The sequence below is a fragment of the Brachyistius frenatus genome, unplaced genomic scaffold (assembly GCF_029030835.1).
Source record: "Brachyistius frenatus isolate BFR_SWC_R1_liver_20210118 unplaced genomic scaffold, ASM2903083v1 Contig_13, whole genome shotgun sequence".
NCBI classification, from domain to species: domain Eukaryota; kingdom Metazoa; phylum Chordata; class Actinopteri; family Embiotocidae; genus Brachyistius; species Brachyistius frenatus.
This window is the reverse complement of record NW_027210612.1, coordinates 6,452,042-6,470,741: the sequence shown is the minus strand read 5'-3', so window position 1 is coordinate 6,470,741 and position 18,700 is coordinate 6,452,042. Positions and strand designations below refer to the sequence as shown.

The window sequence follows — 18,700 nt, the reverse complement described above, 5'->3', positions numbered from 1 at the left end:
TACATAAATTTTGCTTCTTGGCAACGACCATAACCAAATGGTACTTTGGAGAACTTTCCATTAAACATCACGTAACTTGTCGGCAGCTGTTGAGAGTTATTTTACTTCTATTAAATAATAAAGTTGCAGCCTTTAAGGAGATCTTGATTGATTTGTGAGAGCTGCCAGGGGCTTGAAGACATACTGCAGCCGGCTCTGTGCGCTCTGGCGCCATCCTTCCCCCAGCTGAGGGATCAGCGCGGCTCCTTTACTCCACGCTCCCCACAGCTCTGCGCTCTTTGGCTGCCCGAGGTGTCTGTCAAAGTGAAGGGGAAGGAAAAAAATGTTTTAGAAGGAAAAAAACTGAGCAATATTTCTATTGGTACGCGGGCTGCTCGTGAAGGGAACAATCGGATTGACTTTGCCAGGGAGCCACCTCAAAGCATATCAGGTTACTTTGAGTGACAGGGTAACCATGGCAAATAATTTGACTAAGGCTATTGTCTTATCCTCACCATCCCCGGGTCAGATAACCGACCAATCAGAGTTCATATAATCGCTTGTCTTGCCAGTTTAGAATAATATTATTAAAACAAGCCAGCGAGCCCGGTCTCCGAGAGTAGTTTATGTTGAAACGGTGTAGAAAAGGTGGAGGAGGACGGTGAGCGGAGGAGCAACTTTCTCTCCTTCTCAACAACTTTATGAGGAATTGTCGCCTGGGGTTTTGCATGGCTGAATGGACTTGACTTTATTCCTCAATACGCAGTTGGATATTGCCTAACCTCGGGCACTTTAAACTTTTACGCAGTTCTTTTGGGGACCTTTTGTCGCTTATGGACTTAATGCGTTTTGATTTAATGAGAGACTGAGAGGAGAGACGTGGAAGTAAGGCACAATATAATCTGTATTGGTTTACGTTGTCGCCATGTCCATGCTTCCGACGTTTGGTTTTACGCAGGAACAAGTGGCGTGTGTTTGCGAAGTCCTCCAACAAGGGGGGAACATCGAGCGGCTCGGGCGCTTTCTCTGGTCCCTCCCGGCGTGCGAGCACCTCCACAAAAATGAGAGCGTCCTCAAAGCGAAAGCCGTGGTTGCCTTCCACCGGGGGAACTTCCGAGAGCTTTACAAGATTCTGGAGAGCCACCAGTTTTCGCCGCACAACCACCCGAAGCTGCAGCAGCTGTGGCTCAAAGCGCACTACATCGAGGCGGAGAAGCTGAGAGGCCGCCCGCTCGGCGCCGTGGGGAAGTACCGCGTCCGGAGAAAGTTCCCCTTACCCCGCTCTATCTGGGACGGAGAGGAGACCAGCTACTGCTTCAAGGAGAAGAGCAGGAGCGTCCTGCGGGAGTGGTACACCCACAACCCTTATCCATCCCCACGAGAGAAAAGAGAGCTGGCAGAGGCCACGGGACTCACGACCACGCAGGTCAGCAACTGGTTCAAAAACCGACGGCAGCGAGACCGAGCAGCTGAGGCGAAGGAAAGGTAGGAGTATCTTTACTTCTTAAAGCTAAGGCAAAACATGTCTGACAGTAGATGAACTTCTACTTTTTATCACGTGAAGCAAAATGTAGCCTGAGGTCATATTTAAAACTAAAATGTTGCTGAGTCATAAACTACTGTTAACTCTGTGTGCTTGAGCAAAAATAATTTGCTGACCTACATCTGGGACTGACAACATATTGAGATATTCAGCTCTTATTTAATCGCCTCAGCCCTTTTCACCAGTTGTTGTTTGTTAGTGGCAAATTATGTTAGAAGATGTCAGTTTTCCCTACTTCAGGTTTAGTAAACTCACGTCCTCTGCTTGTTTTTAATTATGTATGCAAACGTAAAAGTTCAAAAGCAGGAAATTAAAGACTTGTCAGGTAAATTACAAAGTTATAAAAGTTATATTTACCCTACTTTTATGTTTTACTAATCACACCTATTATAACCTGAAATTTGACTTTTACATTAAGATCAGGAAAAAGTACAGTTAACCCTCCAGTCACTGGAGTGAACATAAGTGCGTGTAACTAAACATCTCAGAACACGTTTTAAAAGATGTTTTGCGGTGTAATTGATGTGGCTGGCTGTCTCGCCTTCGTATCAGCCCAGTTGACATTTCATTAGGAGTCGTCTGTACATTTCAAAGTTTGGAAATTGCACAGGCAGCTGTGAAGAGAGGTTTTAGGAGAGGTCTTCCAGTCAGGTGTTCTTCGGGTTGGTGTCTTCTTTCACCCTCTGGCCACTAATTCGGGCTGAAAGCTCCATGTAAATCATGTCTTCCCACTGAGAAAAGCCTCACTGCAAACACATGAACTGTGCCATATGCAGCACGCACACGTTTCACAATGATTAGGCTTGTCATTTATTCAGACGTGCGGACATGCTCTCGTCAGGCCGCTCATTTCGAGCTCCTCCTCGGGTCACTCTGGTGGAAATCATTTACTTTAAACACACTGGCGGGTTCAGTTTGAGATTTATTGTCTTTACTACTACCGTACACCGCCGTATAACTCTATGCACTACTGTAGTGAACTGAGCCTCTAATTATTTCTGTGACTTACAAATTGTTTTTGTCGTGGCACAAGTGCGCATGAATGCATTAGTGTTCGAAGCATTCATAAATAATTAAACTAAGCATTTCTACATTCATGAGATTATTATGGCTGCTGTAAATATGACACAACCCAATTAATATCCAAGTACACAGTGTGTGTGTGTGTGTGTGTGTGTGTGTGTGTGTGTGTGTGTGTGTGTGTGTGTGTGTGTGTGTGTGTGTGTGTGTGTGTGTGTGTGTGTGTGTGTGTGTGTGTGTGTGTGTGTGAGAGAGAGAGCTGCGTGCGTCTGTCAATAATGATAATTGTTGTTTTCACAACTGTAAAAAAATATTTACTTACAAGTATTTAATTAGTATATTTTATTCCGTGTAATCACGATTTTAGCGAGATTAAAATCTGTCCATTTCTTCTTTCATGTTTCAACTGTACAAAGATACTAGAGTTTGTCTGCTCTCGCACCAGACTGATATGTGATGTTGTTTTCTGTTGGCAGAGAAAACAACGAGAACTCCAACGGCAATAGTCACAACCCATTGACTTCTTCCATGAATGGAAATAAAACTCTATTGGGGAGCTCGGACGACGATAAAACACCTTCTGGGACACCGGATCATACGTCTCCGAGCCCGGCTATGCTCCTCGGCTCAAACCCCGGTTTACCTTCCCTGCATGGCCTTGCGCCCCCGCCGGGACCCAGCGCAATCCCGGTACCCAGCGGTGCAGACTCGGTGCTTCATCACCACTCATTGCACCACGACACCATACTGAACCCTATGTCTTCTAATCTAGTGGACCTTGGCTCTTAAAAAATCGTCACAGAAGGGGGACAGAGAGCACCATTTTTACAAAAAAAGAAATGCTTTTTTTGGAAAGGTAATTTTACGAGGTGGCGCGAGCAAAGCTTCAAGCACTTGCAGCAAGGTGCAAGACTGGAACACTGCGAAAACAGCCACCGTAACAAATCATTTAGTCTCATATTCAACCTTGAAAATCTTTTTTCAACAAGTGGGAAAAAATATGCCAGTGGGCACAATAACCTACCGACTCCTATCCTCAAATGAAACGTCCGCTCGTTTGGGAGATTTTTTTTTTTTTTTCTATCGAGAGCAGAGCACTTAAGAACTGTCGACATATAGGCTACTCAGACAGCTTCCATCTTCTCACCCCCACTGGCACATTTTCTCTTTAAGTCGCTTGAGGAAAAAAAAATAATTGAAAAATGAATATATTTCAGATTTTATGACTTGTTAAGACGGATCATTTTTGCAGTGGTGGTGCAGATAAAAGCTGAAGCGGATCGTTTTAGGTAAAAAAAAAAAATTAAAAAAAAATATATACAAAAGAAAGAAAAAGAAAAAAGTATTTTACCGGAATGTAATAACGTAACATGTTATATTGTTGAAAACAATAACAATAAAGTGTCTTAATTCTTGTTACTATACCGTTGTTATTTTAGGGGTTTAGTATCACCAGACTTTATAGGCACAAAGTTAAAGGTACCCCGTACCTTTTTGTTTACATAGGGTTTTCCAAGAGAGCCATAAGCAGTTATTTTGTTTGTTTGTTTGTTTGTTTGTTTTTTGGAGGGGGAGGGGAGGTGGGGCCTGGGGTGGGCAGATGGGGTATGATATTTTCAACTGTCTTATAAGAGCCGTGATAGGATGGAATATCTTAATCTCATGATATTATTATTGACATTTTCATTTGGAAAGAGACTGCATGTAAACTTTGCGATAAATGATGAAACGTAAAACGATTCAAGTATAGTTTCATATACCCTCTTTTACAATAAAAAGAAAGAGAAATACATGGATTTAAAGTGAGGATTTCTTTGATTCTGAATGATTGTTGACATCAACCAGCTTGTTTACTGGCCTGTTTGTCTCCTGAGGCTCACCTCATCTTCTAGCCTATTTTTTTTTTTTTTAAACTGTTTGGTTACATTTTATGAAATATTTAAATCAATTATAGGCTACATGAACAAATATTCCTTTACTTGACATTTTTAGAGCAGCTGCAGGAAAATGTCAATCTTTAAACAATTTCAGAAGGTTTGCTTACTGGATAATGTGTGTGCATTTTCAAATTATTTCTTTGCCAATTTAATTGAGGCTTTTTGGAGTTTGAGAATATATTTTTGACTCAATCTGTAGTAAACTGCTGGTTCAACTCCATAAATCACTGTTTCCTCTGGCCTTTTGAACGTGCGCTGCTGACTGAGCCACCAGCTCCATAATAACGTCAGGTATAGCATTGCCTAAAATCAAGAGCTCTTAGCCTTTGACACGTAGGCCCGCTCTAAGAAAGGGGATATTGTCCTTAACGTGTGGGCAGTCTGCCTGCGCGCGCGGGGCGATATCCCGGGATTATCTACCGTCTGATCATAAATGCTGCAGGGGAAGTATTTAAGAGGAAAGATATCTGTTTCTCCACATTTCCCACAAGCTGTTTCTCGGATGCTTTCTTGGAGTTTGCAGAAAAATGAGAATGAAAGAATTTGGACTAAAGGAGCTCACCTGAAAAGTCCAAAAAAAAAAAAAAAAATACTAGGCAATAAATTGTGTTTTTATGTCTTTGTTGTTTTGTTTCTTTTACAGAGTTTTAAAGAACTAGTTTGCCATTTTTCTGAATTTATTTTTTTCATACCTAGAAATGGACCTATTTTTAAAATGATGACTGAAGGTCAAAGTTCATCAACGTAATTATTGCCGATGTTAAAATGTCAGTATGAGAGAGAGAGAGAGAGAGAGACAGAGAGAGAGAGAGAGAAAAGAAACCTCGACACTCAATCCAGTACTTTGTAAAAACAACACTCGTCAAGAGGCTGAAGCATGTGGCATGTGGCCATTATAGGCAAAGCTGGGCGAAATTTATACGTGCTTTTCCAACGGGGAACCTTGATGTTCAAGTGATGACACCTTATCTCTCCGTGCTCGGCTGAGGAGAACAAAAGTGCCGTAGTGTTTGGCGGAGAGGGGGAAAAAAAAAAAACAGAGCTGGAAACGGGCGTTGAAAGAAGACACTTTGTTTGAACAGCTTCAGCCGCGCAACACCTTCAGCTCCCCCTCCACTCAGTCTGCTGCCCGAGCTGCTCGTGTAATAAACCCGAAACAACATCTTCTCTGCTCCTCATATTTTCAGCTTCAGTACTTTCCCTCTTTCTGGAAGCAGATTGTGCTCTTTGCATTTAATTATTCTTCTCCTTATCAGAATAATAACATTACGAGAGCATCATTTTTGTTAGATTTTTTTTTAATTTTTTTTATGTATAGTGTATATATTGTTGTGGTATGTTTATTTTTTTTTTTAGGATTTCTCATCCACCAGCTGATTTTGGTCAGGTTGTTTCGGGACATTTTAATTAATTAATTAATTTTAAAATTCTTATCCACTATGACATCATTTACTGGGTGTTGTTTTGGTTCACTCGCAAATCGGTAGAGAGGAATTTTCTTTTAATACTTAAATCAACATCTTCCCTGTGCTTTATTAATAAACTATCCCAGAGGCCCGTGTGGCCCTAATGGGAGTGCAAATATGAAAAGTGTACACGACGAGAGTGTGAAGTGTCGCCCTCCTGTCTGTAAACTCGGAGGATCAGTCGCACCGTGTTGGGTACAGCTTCTGGCGCGTGAAGGTCAATTACACACGCAGCTCAAAGCCTACTCTTTATAATTAACGAGGATTTCAGTGCATATGGGTCTATTCAAAACAAGCCCATAACAGCGGCTTGTGAGGAGACATAACACGGAATATTTGGCCTTTCACCAAACCAACTCTGTAACCCCGCAAAGAGCTGCGAGCTTTCGTCTCCTCGTACTTTCACTCTCTCTTGTTTCCCATATGGCTTGAAATGTGAACTTGAACGGGTATTATGAGTGCGCCATGTGTGCCCGGGAAAGGGAGGCTATTAAACGTTTTTTTTGGGCAAAAGATGTTAGGAAAATCCGCCAGCACTGAAGAAAAGGCCTAACTAGGCGCACTGGTTATAAACGCTGATCTGATTCTGCCAAGCAGGCTTATGGGTATAAAGACCCTCCAGAAGAGCAGGATAAACCGTTAGACAGGTGTGAACTAGTCGTGCTGTCGTCCTGTGCAGGCTGTTTCATCGTCTTGTCAGTTCATCACGGTGTGAAGATGTTACGAGAATTAAACACCAACGTGAGCAACAACTCTAGACAAAACAATCGACAGTAGAAAAGTTAACTCCACTTTGCCTCAGGACAAAAATCATGAAACAATCAGGAGAGAATGTTGAGACCTGGCATTGTAAACATCACATCCATTCACTTTTATAGAAGAGCGAGCGGCCTGTGATGAAGTTGTTCTGACCTGAGATCAGCTTTTGTTACATGACTGATAATTATAGCCTGATAGATTAAAGCTATTGCATCAGCGCGCTATCACTGTCCAAAAAAAAAAAAAAAAAAAAATGCGTCTCACAGACACGTTTTCAACCTATTTTAGCGAATAATAAAGTTTTAATTGTTTTAGATTTGCTGAATTAATTGAAAAACATAAAAAAAATTTGTTATATATTGTTAATATTAGATGCTGGAGCCGCATGTATCCGCACGGCTGCTTGCACATTGCAGCTAGACTATTATTGTTTATTGCGCCTTTTTTAATCTAATTATTTTGATTGAACGATTTTTTTTTTTTTTCATATTTTCTATCATTTTTGTGATATAAAGGAGCAGCGCAAGACTTTTCCCCCAATATTACCGTCAGTTATGGCAGATAAAGTTACTCAGGTAATTTAGTTGTGCTTAAAATTTGAAACCAATTATTGTCATACATTTTTGTTCAATTTTTTTAAGAAGTTAAATCATGGTAATGATTAATTAATCAATGAGTGTTGATTAGACTTAAAGGACTTAACGGAAAGTTGCATCAAAAGACATGAATTTCCGAATATAAATTGGTTTACTCTGTTTTGAGCATTTCCTCTGAAAAGATTTTGAAAATGTGATATTTTTATTTGCTTATTTACTTCAAATTTCAAATTGTAGGTTAAAAGGGATAGAGCAGCAAACTGAAAAGAAACTACAGTTGTTTAGGAGTTGGTAGATTATTTTTAATTAAATTAAATTCATTTTAAAATCAGTCATCAAATGAGATTTGATACAAGAAAGACCTTATTGACAAACACATGATAAAGATGCTCTCCTTCACTTTCACGACTGCATTTATTGACCAGCTGCAGGAAATACTGTTAAAGCACCTATTGCAAAGACAATGGACTTTCAGAACTGATCACAATGACAAATCACACACTGGGTTACTGTTGTAAGGTTTAAAAAACTAAAAAATACAAAAAGGAACCTAAAAAAAAAAAAAATCCACTTGTACCTCCAAAATGTTGCAAGGCACGAAAAACTATGTTTCAGGCGTATCACAGTGAACTATCCAAAATAATTGTAAACAGTGTTGGTCCTATTTAATCCACAGAAATCACCTAATTTTCATCCAACAGCATATTTTACTCATTCAGCAGGAACATTTTGTTAATTGATGTTAACAAACTCAATAGAAACGTCAGGTACAGTGAGGGTGGTTATAATGTGACACATTATTGGCCCCAGTGGGGAAATTCTCCTTTCACTTAGACCCCCTTCAGGGAGGTCAGAGGTCAAACATTTATAGCTGCAGCCTCTGAGCTGGAAGGGACTCATTGGTTTTGCTCGCGGAAACTTCAGCAGAACAGAGAGTTTAAACTCAGGTTCTCTGGGTCGTGGATGGTTGATGAATCTTCTGTGCCAGCTGAAATGGGAAATCTACTGGTCTTAAAATGACCCGAATAATTTTATAGACAAAATGTGCAGCAAGTGACGGAGCCCTGATGCCAGGCGTTGTCCCAGTTAACTGTAAAGAATTGCAGCTTGAGTTACAGCGAAGATGACAAATGTTTCAGAAACAAATGATGACACGAGTGTGAATAGTGAACAGTTCGTGCCACTTGTTGCCTCGAGAGGTTCGTGTCTATGCTGACAGCTGGGATTTACATTACAGTCTGAGTCAGACGACAGACATCACCATCTTAAAATGACCTCAAAATGGTGTGTCCCAATTTATTTATACTTTATTTGTATTAAATGAAGGCTTTGACATCAAGACATTCTTATCAGGAACCACTTCTTTTGATGCCTTGTGTTTATCATGTTTATATCTTTGGATCAGAACTGGACTACATGTCAGATTCAGTCAACAGTTAGTGAGAGAGACAACCTCTTCCCTCTCCTCTGGTTGTGAGTAACATCCGGCTCAACACAGATTAAACTGTCATGTGGAATGGGAATAACACGTTTCATACAGAAAATTCCTCTTTTATAATCTAAAAACCTTGACAGGATCATACAAGAACTCGAGCAGCTAGACAGTACTAAAGCTCAAAAAGCTCAAATATTTACCTTCAAATTTGGATAATTGTACCAAAAATAAGTTTGTGATTTTTCAACAATAAAATATAATCAGTGGAATATAATTCCTACATATTTTCTTTAATTACACATAAATGGATATAGATAACTTCATAAAGTCTTTTAAAAAGTTTAGAGTATTTTTTTAAATAGCATGATTATTCAAAATCAATTCACAGTGTATAATGCAAAGAGGCTGTTGATTGAATGGAGTGAATTGTCGGTTTTGAATGGTACAGTTGCAATAACAACAGTTTTTAGATATTGATGAATAAATGTCTCGGCCAAAAGAACATCTTGACAGACAAAAGAATAAAATCAAAGTCCATCAAAGTATGATGGTAGTTAAGTCCTCATTCTTCATGCCTCACCTAAAATCAACACCTTATTTGGAGGAGTTCAGACACAAACCAAACTGGGAGTAAAAAGTAAACATTAAAAACAATCTGAATTTTGATGAGTTGCCCCAACAGCAACATTTAAAACACAGATTTTGAAACCACCTCAACATTGCTTGGCAGATCCATCGCCGTAGTCAACACTAATGAAATTATAGACGTTAATGGTTGTTACCTTCAGCAATATTTGTAAATAAAGCAGACTATATTTTCAGTTATGACTAGCTCACCCAAACAAAACACTTTAAACTATTTAAATGGTAAAAAATACCTGTAATTTATGTGCTCCAGAAATACACAGTGGGCCTTTTAAATTATTCAAATTTTGGTTGCTCAACATATAAGTCCTATAAAAAACAGCTATGGACAGAATAATACTATTGAAAATATTTACCTTTAAACACATTTTGTGTTCTTCTGTTGTTTTTATTGTTTAATTTTATAGCACTTTGAGGTCAAACACAGTTGTATGTTTGTTGATGAGCACATTGATTTCAGCCTCTCCTCAGCCATTATGCATTTTTGGTGTATCGGGTGTGTCCCATAAAACAGGATAAAACTGTAGGGGGTCTGGGGAGTGGGAAGGCGGAGGGGGACGGGGAGGGGGATGGGGAGGGGGACGGGGGTGACGGGGTGACGGAGGGAGGGCGACAGGGAGAGGGGGGGTGCAAGGTGTAGAGTTACGGTCAAAAAAAGAGGGAGCGAGAGAGAGATGGCCATGGGAGTACGAGCATTAATGCACTCCCTGTGAGCTGGATGCGTACTGTTACAAAACACACACTCTCACACACACATCAGCGCACTGCGGGTGCTCTTTGCTCGAGTGAAAGGTCACCTGGCAGACCACGTCCTGACTTCCATCCTGAGACCTGAGACAGCGAGAGACATATCAAGAACTAAAGCTCAGTCAGAGGAAAGCATTTAACTTCCTTATAGCACAGTAACACAGTAACACACATTTACATTTAAACAGTACAACAGTGAAAACAGAAACACTTTCCTACATTAAATGTCCCCTTTAAAAGCAGCATACAAATATGACTTATAACATGTATGTGTGATATGAAGAGATTTTCACGTTTTAAAAAAAATCTATTGTGTGTAAGCAATTATATAATGTACTTTGAGGACACATGTATTACTATAAGTGTGTTTTACTGTGTTGGTCTTCATTATCTGTTTAAACAATAGCCTCCACTGATGGATAACTAAGGAGTAATTAATTGCTATTTCACAATATACTGCTTATTAATGTTTAATGGTTTAATGGAGGCACTTGGAAGTAAGGTTTGTGAAGTGAATTAAGGCACAGATTTTCAGGAGGTTCGAGTGTTTGTTTGAGCATGTGTTGATGTGAAAAGCAACAGAGGAAGGGCCGCAGTATTAATGTACAGTACGTGTGTGTGTGCGTGTGTGTGTGTGTGTGTGCGTGCACACTGCAGGGGTTTAGGAGGTCTCACCTGGGCTCTCTCCCCCCTACTGTAAATTCCTGGATGGGAGACAGACACGGGCCACTCTGATCGCATTAGGTTCACTCCGATGGCTTTTCCAGCTATCGTCACTTGACACCGTTCCATTAAATCTGTCCAGCTAAAAGATTAACTACACCATTCTTTATGCTTTCACAGGGTGTTCACTCCGAGCTGCAAAGGGCAGGTTAAATCATGCACAAAATTTTCAATAGAGCGCTGTATTATACGTTCAGACTATCAAGCCTTTTACTTGATGTTATATCAACTAGCAGTATGGTGTCACTCAGATAAATTATTGTAAGACTAGTCAATGCATCAGTTTAGTCATCCTTTTCAGTAGTCCTCTGATATTTCAAGAACATATACAAATGCAACGTTTTTTGTCACTTTTTTGTTTGCTTATAGTTTTGGTTGAGTTTGTTCGCCATCGTCAAATAATTATTTTATTATATTTAAAAATCCCCTACAGGCATGTTTTAAGATCTGTTTAAAAGCTTAACATTTCTACTTTGAATAAGAAGTTTTGTCCACAAAAAAATCCATTATTTTCAAAAAATCTTTAAATTGACCTATTTTCCTGACATAATTTCAGAATCTACAAACATCTGGAATATATGGAAATATCTTAGATTTGTGTTATATAATTGTAACGCTTAACTTCAGGACACAGGATGTCTCATGCTTCACTGTAAAGTCCATATATCTACTGGAAGTTTCAAAGTACTACAACATACAACTGTAATTGTTTAAGTTGAATATTGGACCGAGATCTGCAAAATTATTTGTGATGTCACAAATCACGTTTGTAGGCCCGTCCCTTAAAATCCTATTTTCCTTGAGTACAGAGAAACTTTCCTTCTTCAGCAGATGAATTTGTGAAAACAGTATCTAGTTTTAAACTGTGCAAATGCGTCATTCTGCACAGTGAAGCGCAAACATTCAAACAACAGTAGGAACAAGAAGACAAATATACATTTGAGTGCATGGGGACTGTAATGCTATCATAGCTCATTACTGAATATGCATTTAAGTTTTGTAGTTTTGAGACCTCCTCTGGGTTTTGATTGGACTAGCCTGGTTGTGGTAGCCTATTAAGTACGACAAATTCCACAAATAGAATATGAATTTAAATACCGACAATTTCCATAACAGATATGAAAGTGAGATTTATTTCGTTTAATTTTTTTTTATGTCACAGCACCCTGAAACTTAAAAAAGGTGATGAGTCATCAATATATGACAATTTCAGATTCAAGCTTAGTAGTCACTATAGGTCTTTGGTTTCCAACTTTAAGTCCCATAAATTTGTATAAGATGAAATTCCAACTTAAATACTTCATACTTAAGTGAAATAACTTATCTATGTTATCAAATCTTCCTCTTTTAAATTAGCTCATTAACATGAATATAGCTTGAAAATATTACAAGATAATGTGGCAATCTTTTCTATCACATTCAGTTTTATATTATGTAATTGTAATTGTGTTCTTTATGTTGCCCTATTTGACCTAATTTTGATTGTTTTCTTCTTCTAAATGTTTTCCTAAATGTTTCACAGAAAAGGGTGACAACACTAATGTGAAATGAGGAAAAGAAAATAGAATGGGTCTTGAACCTTTCACATTCCTATGCAACTTTGTTTTAAGACTATTTGTTACTTCAACGGATTAAAAGTTACACACCTCAGTCATATCCTGCTTTGTGTTTGTCTGTTCCAAGTCAAGAGTGGGAACTTCCTTCTAATTTCAATCAATCAGTGTTGATTGTACACACTAGGCCTGTCTGTCTGAGTATGTACAATGCAGGTTTGTCTGTTTCCAACTAAACACACCAACGGGTTTAACCTGCCAAACTGTTGTTGATTCAGCAGTGTGTGTGTGTGTGTGTGTGTGTGTGTGTGTGTGTGTGTGTGTGTGTGTGTGTGTGTGTGTGTGTGTGTGTGTGTGTGTGTGTGTGTGTGTGTGTGTGTGTGTGTGTGTGTGTGTGTGTGTGTGTGTGCGCGGTGATGATGGCACTATCCAGGGAAATAAGAGGACTTAATTGTTTTCAAAAGGAAGACAAATATCCATTAAATTTCTGATAAATGCTACATTACAGCATGTACATTTTTTTTTTTGTAGATTGCAACTTTAACACCCCTCACAGTTTGGTGTGTTCCACAGTTCCACTTACATAATATGTAGTCCCACACTGTCACACTGCTTTCACTCCACTTAGTACTGTGTAGACTTGTTTAAAGAGTAACAAAACCTCAGAACAGAAGTGATGAAAGGGAACTATTTGGTTCTCTCCATAATTTAGGGGAAAGCAGTGACACAAAAGGACAGGAAACCCTGAACACTGCTCCCACCTAGTGATCAGTAAGTGTAACAGCACATGTGTGGGGAAGGGTACAAGACACTGGTAAAGTCAGAACAGAAAAGGTAGCACAGCTTGGTACTGATACTCCGGCAGGTGCATGGTGGTAAACATATAAGAAAGCAGCATATGTACTGTCAAAAAACACCAAGAATAAATGATAGTAATGTGAAAATAACAAAAATAAAAATGGGCTAAAAGCACACATAACATTGACACAGCTTCCTTGTAGCCGACAAGTCAATTCATTAATTCATCCACCCTTTGTTTATACAGGTTGGACCAGTAAATATTGTTTGCTCTATTTTGCATGACTGCCAGATCCATAGACAGGAAATAAAAGCATTACGTTGTAAAACAAACACTGAGACAACTATAACAGAAGAATAATTACTTTGTCAAGCAAAAACTTCATAATGTTGAAACATGCAATAATAGCAATTGATAACTACGAATATAATGCAAACTCAATTATTTAGTCTAATTCAGTACTTGTAATACCTGACTGAGCGCAGATCTTTAATGTTGACCAGGTTTTTGGTATTTCCAATCATGCTCATGCTGCCAAGACATGTACAGAGCCCAAGTTTAAGATTATTTTTGCTGCACAGAGAAGCTCGATGATGTTGTAGTAACTCAAAGTTCTGTGACAAAAAAGACAAGTAATGGAGAGGGATGGTGTCACATGATGGCAGGTACATTTCTACTGGTAAATAACTTCAATACAGTTGACAATAATGTTTTTTTTAAATCTGCATGCTTCTTCAAGTGTCTTCCAACTCAAGTTAGTCACTATGAAAAACAAGAAATAGCACAAAACTATACCGCATTGTGTCTATCCTTCCTCCTGTTCCCCACCCTCCTCCCAATCTGCCTTATTCCTCCCGATAATTTACACTAGACTGCTTCCCAAGCTGCGGACTCCTCTTGTTGTCATTTTTTCTTCTCACCCACAGCAGTGGCAGCTGCTTGAAGTCTCTTTTGCTTTGTTGCCGTTAACTTGCTGCTTGATTAACTTCTCCACTGCACTTCAAACGCTCCTGGGTTTCAGCCAAAGCAATTTTGCAGTGAGAAATGCAGAAAACATGCCACAGGTATAATTTCACTACACAGTAAGAGGTAGGAATAGAGGGAAAGGCTATGTGTCAGTGACCTTAAAGCTTCTCTATACACCATTTGTAATTTATTGTACACTTGACTTGACACACACACATGTAACTACTGGAATGGATCTGGAAGCCATGAATGCCATTAGCAGCTTGAATAAACAACAGGAAATGTTTTGTGTGCTTTAGAGGGATTGTATAAAACTATACACTGAATAGTTTTACATGTAATGCATTCTTAGTGAGCGCATCCCAGACACTTGTTGTTTTCACTGGTTTATTTACTCTAGTATGTTTATCACTTCATGAATAAAATGAGGGATCTCAGGATGACCCCTTGTGGTTAAAGTCGGACATTTCTTTTAATAATAGCTTGTCATTGTTTAAATAGTGAAAAACATCAATGCCTCAGTGAAAATTATGATTAGTCTCTGTCAGTTTTAGAGCAGTAAATTAGTTTTGAATTTTGAAATTTGGAAGTTTTTGGATTTCCTGGCCATATAATGCAGACAGGGGAGTGGTGAAGATTGAGCTTGTACTGTGATTAACATATGTTTTCTTCTGGAGGATGGATCACTAGATGGCAGTGTAGCATAATGAGAAGGCTTCATACTCTACAAGTACTGACTCCTGACAAGTACAAGGAGATAGTGTGATTATAGAAGACAGAAGACGCCGTGTGTCTGTGCATGTGCATCTGCAAAATTACTTGCATGTTCCTGTTCACTCTCTCTCTCACACACACACACACACACACACACACACACACACACACACACACACACACACACACACACACACACACACACACACACACACACACATGCAGCGTTTGTGCTTGTACTCTGCATGTGTGCATGTGACATTTAAATGAATGCATGTGAGGAGGTGCTATCTTAATCCCAGAACAAACACTGTGCAGCGTCTCACTCATCTCTCCTCCCCGGGGCTTTATAGACTACCAGTATGCTGGAGAGGATTACATCAGGGAAATCAAAAGAGTGCACATTTGCACATTGCCCACTGACATTGTCACACCAAGAACAGACACCACTGAGTTAAGCCAATTGACCATTTACACAGCTCTCAACCTCTCCCTTAGCCCTCTCTCAATTCTCTCCAACTGTTCACATTCAATTTTGATCGTGTGTGTGTGTGTGTGTGTGTGTGTGTGTGTGTGTGTGTGTGTGTGTGTGTGTGTGTGTGTGTGTGTGTGTGTGTGTGTGTGTGTGTGTGTGTGTGTGTGTGTGTGTGTGTGTGTGTGTGTGTGTGTGTGTGTGTGTGTGTGTGTGTGTTCACGTATATGCGTGTAAAGCAGACAGAGAGGAGATACTGACAAAAAGCCCAAGATTTTATGTTGGATTTAAAGAAGACATTGTTGAAACAAAATATTTTTTTCAGTATTTTAAGTCGTTTGTTCAAAAAAGTCAACTAAAGGAGAAAAAAATGTAATATTGTTTTATCTTTTTCTGTCTTTGTTTAAATACTTGATTTGTGTAAACTCCTTCTGAGGTGTATGATCTTTCCATTTAGTTGGCTAATGTTTCTGTGTATTTATCCTACCAGAATCAAATCACCTCACCTCACCTCACCTCACTAAACAAAACCATCTGAACTTCAGTAACAATGTGAACTTGTGAAGGGCATTTGATGTTTTGACCTGTAACTGGTCCTTTTTCATCCCCCTACATAGACATACATTAGGTCTCTGAGCTCTGAACACTCGGCTGTGTTTTCTTTCTCCTCGCTGGCTCTTATGGGAGCTGTGCAGCTGCTGCTGCTTGCTGAACTGGACTGAGTGAAGGGAGTGTGCAGGGCAAGGCCGGTGTATGCTTCAATAATGCATGTGTTTTGGAGGCCACCTCGGGACAGAGGCCGTTTTTAAATAGGGCGCTTAAAAGATGCTCCACAACCGACTCATGTACAGGAGCCTATTAAAAATAGAAAAAGTGGTCGGACAAAACAGCCGGCTTCAGGCGGGGGCCTCCAGAGCCCTGAGCCAGTTATTAACTAGCAAGGTACATGTTACATGCACCTCTTAAGTACATGCTCTCATAGGCAATGAATTGCGGCGAGTGAATTTGAAACTAGAATTTCATTAAACTTTCTCCATTTTTTCCAGATGGTTAATCTCCATCCAACAGCAACGATGACAAGTAAAACCTTTCAGTTGGATGAAGGGAGCTGAATATGTGAAGAGGGAGGTCGACACTGGAAAGCTCAAAGTGAGGAGACCATAATTTGGCTGCTCATTCAGTATGCAGGTATGTTAATTATATACACTATGTTTGTTTGCTTGTATCTATCTTTTATTTATTTATTCATCTGGTGATTAATATTCTATGTACTCTTCTCTTTATACAACATACATGCTTTTAAAAGGTGGATTTAAAATACATAGATCCAAAGTGCACTTTTTACCTCCAGGCTCTATTGGCTAATATGTGTATGAATGTTGGGTGTATCTCCTTCTAACTGGTTGAATTGTAAATCAACTCTAGTGACCCCAGATAAAGGATGCTTATATACACTCACATGAACCTGAAATCAGGCTGAAATCGCTTCAGCACATATGAGTGAGTACAAAATGGGGAAATGAGAAAGTCATTGCTTATGGCATGTAAGATGGCAGAATATACCCTTCTGCTGCTGCGATGATTTAATGGTGGATTCAGATGGAGTCGCCATGAGCATTTTACTGTCCATTTACAGTGAAACCTTCTCTGTTGCTGGCTCTCTGTCCTCTCCCTCCCCTTGCCCTTCCTCTCCACAATAGGGGAGTTAAACTCTAAAAGGCCGCGCTCCAGCGGACACCATTACGCTCCCCTCCTCACCACCACCACCACCGCCGGTTCCTCTATCTCTCACCAGTCAGTCACTTGGCTCCTTGGCGGCCTCCGTAAAACTCTGTGTATCAGTTTTGAAAAATTAACCAGGGATCAGAGGTTCTATTTCACTCTCTGCCGTCTGAACCCTTGATCTAGCACTAAACGGTGAAACTGGTTCAGCGTCCCAACATCATTTGACTTTCACGCAATGAAACTTTAATGAGTGCACCCAGCGTGTATACAGTATGTGTATGTCTGTGGGTAGATTGAATTCACTGGCCTGCAGTTGTCCCTGTAGTACAAACATGTATGTTCGTGCCTGCACTGACATTAACTAGAGCACAAGGAAGATTTACAGTACCGGAGAAGTAAGAAGTCCCAGCTCAAACACAGGAACGTCCTCAGATGTAGCATTGAAGGGACGGTTTGTCTTTCTCGTGTAGATTGCAGGAAAATAGTGCCGTCACTAGTCGGGGAAAACCACTTAGAATATACTCTGTGCTGGAAACAACAATGGCTCCATAAGCACAAACTCGTGTTTAGCAGTCAACCATTTTTACCAGGCTAAAATCTATGAATAGAATATTTCTTATGTATGTATGTAATGCTGCAGCCATAAAAAAAAAAAAAACAACGTGGAACTTGACAAGTTTTAGTCACTTTTATACCGCAGGCTTCCTCTAGATGGCAATCAAGGAACACGTTTGGCTCTCGGCTCGGCTTTGCGCCTGCTGGCCCACAGCTGTCCTCTCACAGTGTGGCCCTTCCCCTGGTCTGGGCTCTTTGTGAAGGGGGGGTGGGGGTGGGGGGTTGGCATCCAGGGTAAACCATCCTATAGCTCGGTAAATGGAGGTTAAATTGATGAGAACACCCGGGCCACAGTCAACCCCCGACCTGTTGTTAAGTGAACGGCCACAAAAAGGAGGAGTGTCAGCGGGCAAGCGTTACTAAAGCTGAGGCTCTCTATTGTGTATCACATATCAGGCCAGTCACTGTGATTATAGGATAAACTGTTATTGTGCAATACATATTTTTTGAATTATGACTCCAGAGCACATGCAGGAGACTTTGTGAGTTCATTTTCACCTTTTTAAAAACAAACATTTAAAGGACACCAAATAGCTTGTTTTGGTTGTAATGTTTTTTCCTTTGGTATTTTATATTGGAAATACAAAAAGCAGTTTGAGGTAGTCTATTGAAAGATATAATTTTTTAACTTCAAGATCAGTTTTCTAATAAAAACTTTCAATGAGAGTTTTCAGTTTGATTACGGACTAATAAGTCCAATGTTTTAATGTCCTGTGTTACAAAAGGCCTTTAATGGCATATAGGCCGATTTATGTTGTTGACCTGTTCCTGGTGTCCGTATCCAGGTTCATTCAGTGATTTCAGTACCAGAGCAGGCAGGAGCTCCAGCTGACAGACAATAGCCTTCAGCATCAGACCAGGGAACAATCAGCAATTCATGGAAGGAAAAGGGGGAGCAAAGAGGGATGTGTCACCAAAATGTACCAAGTCAGGGAGTATAGGACGGAGTCTGTTTTAGTGGTTTCTTGCAATAAATAAATATTCAGTAGAAGTGTTTTTGGAGGAG

The 18,700-nt window shown here is 39.8% G+C and overlaps 1 protein-coding gene across 1 annotated transcript; it reads left to right on the top strand.

The window, feature by feature from the left end:
- The first annotated feature begins 519 nt into the window (after positions 1–519).
- six2a (SIX homeobox 2a) lies at positions 520–3,957 on the top strand. Its single transcript, XM_069692989.1, has 2 exons — positions 520–1,464; positions 3,019–3,957. Exons 1-2 carry the CDS (start codon positions 905–907, stop codon positions 3,329–3,331), a joined length of 873 nt encoding a protein of 290 aa, XP_069549090.1. The 5' UTR covers positions 520–904; the 3' UTR covers positions 3,332–3,957.
- Positions 3,958–18,700: the final 14,743 nt, after the last annotated feature.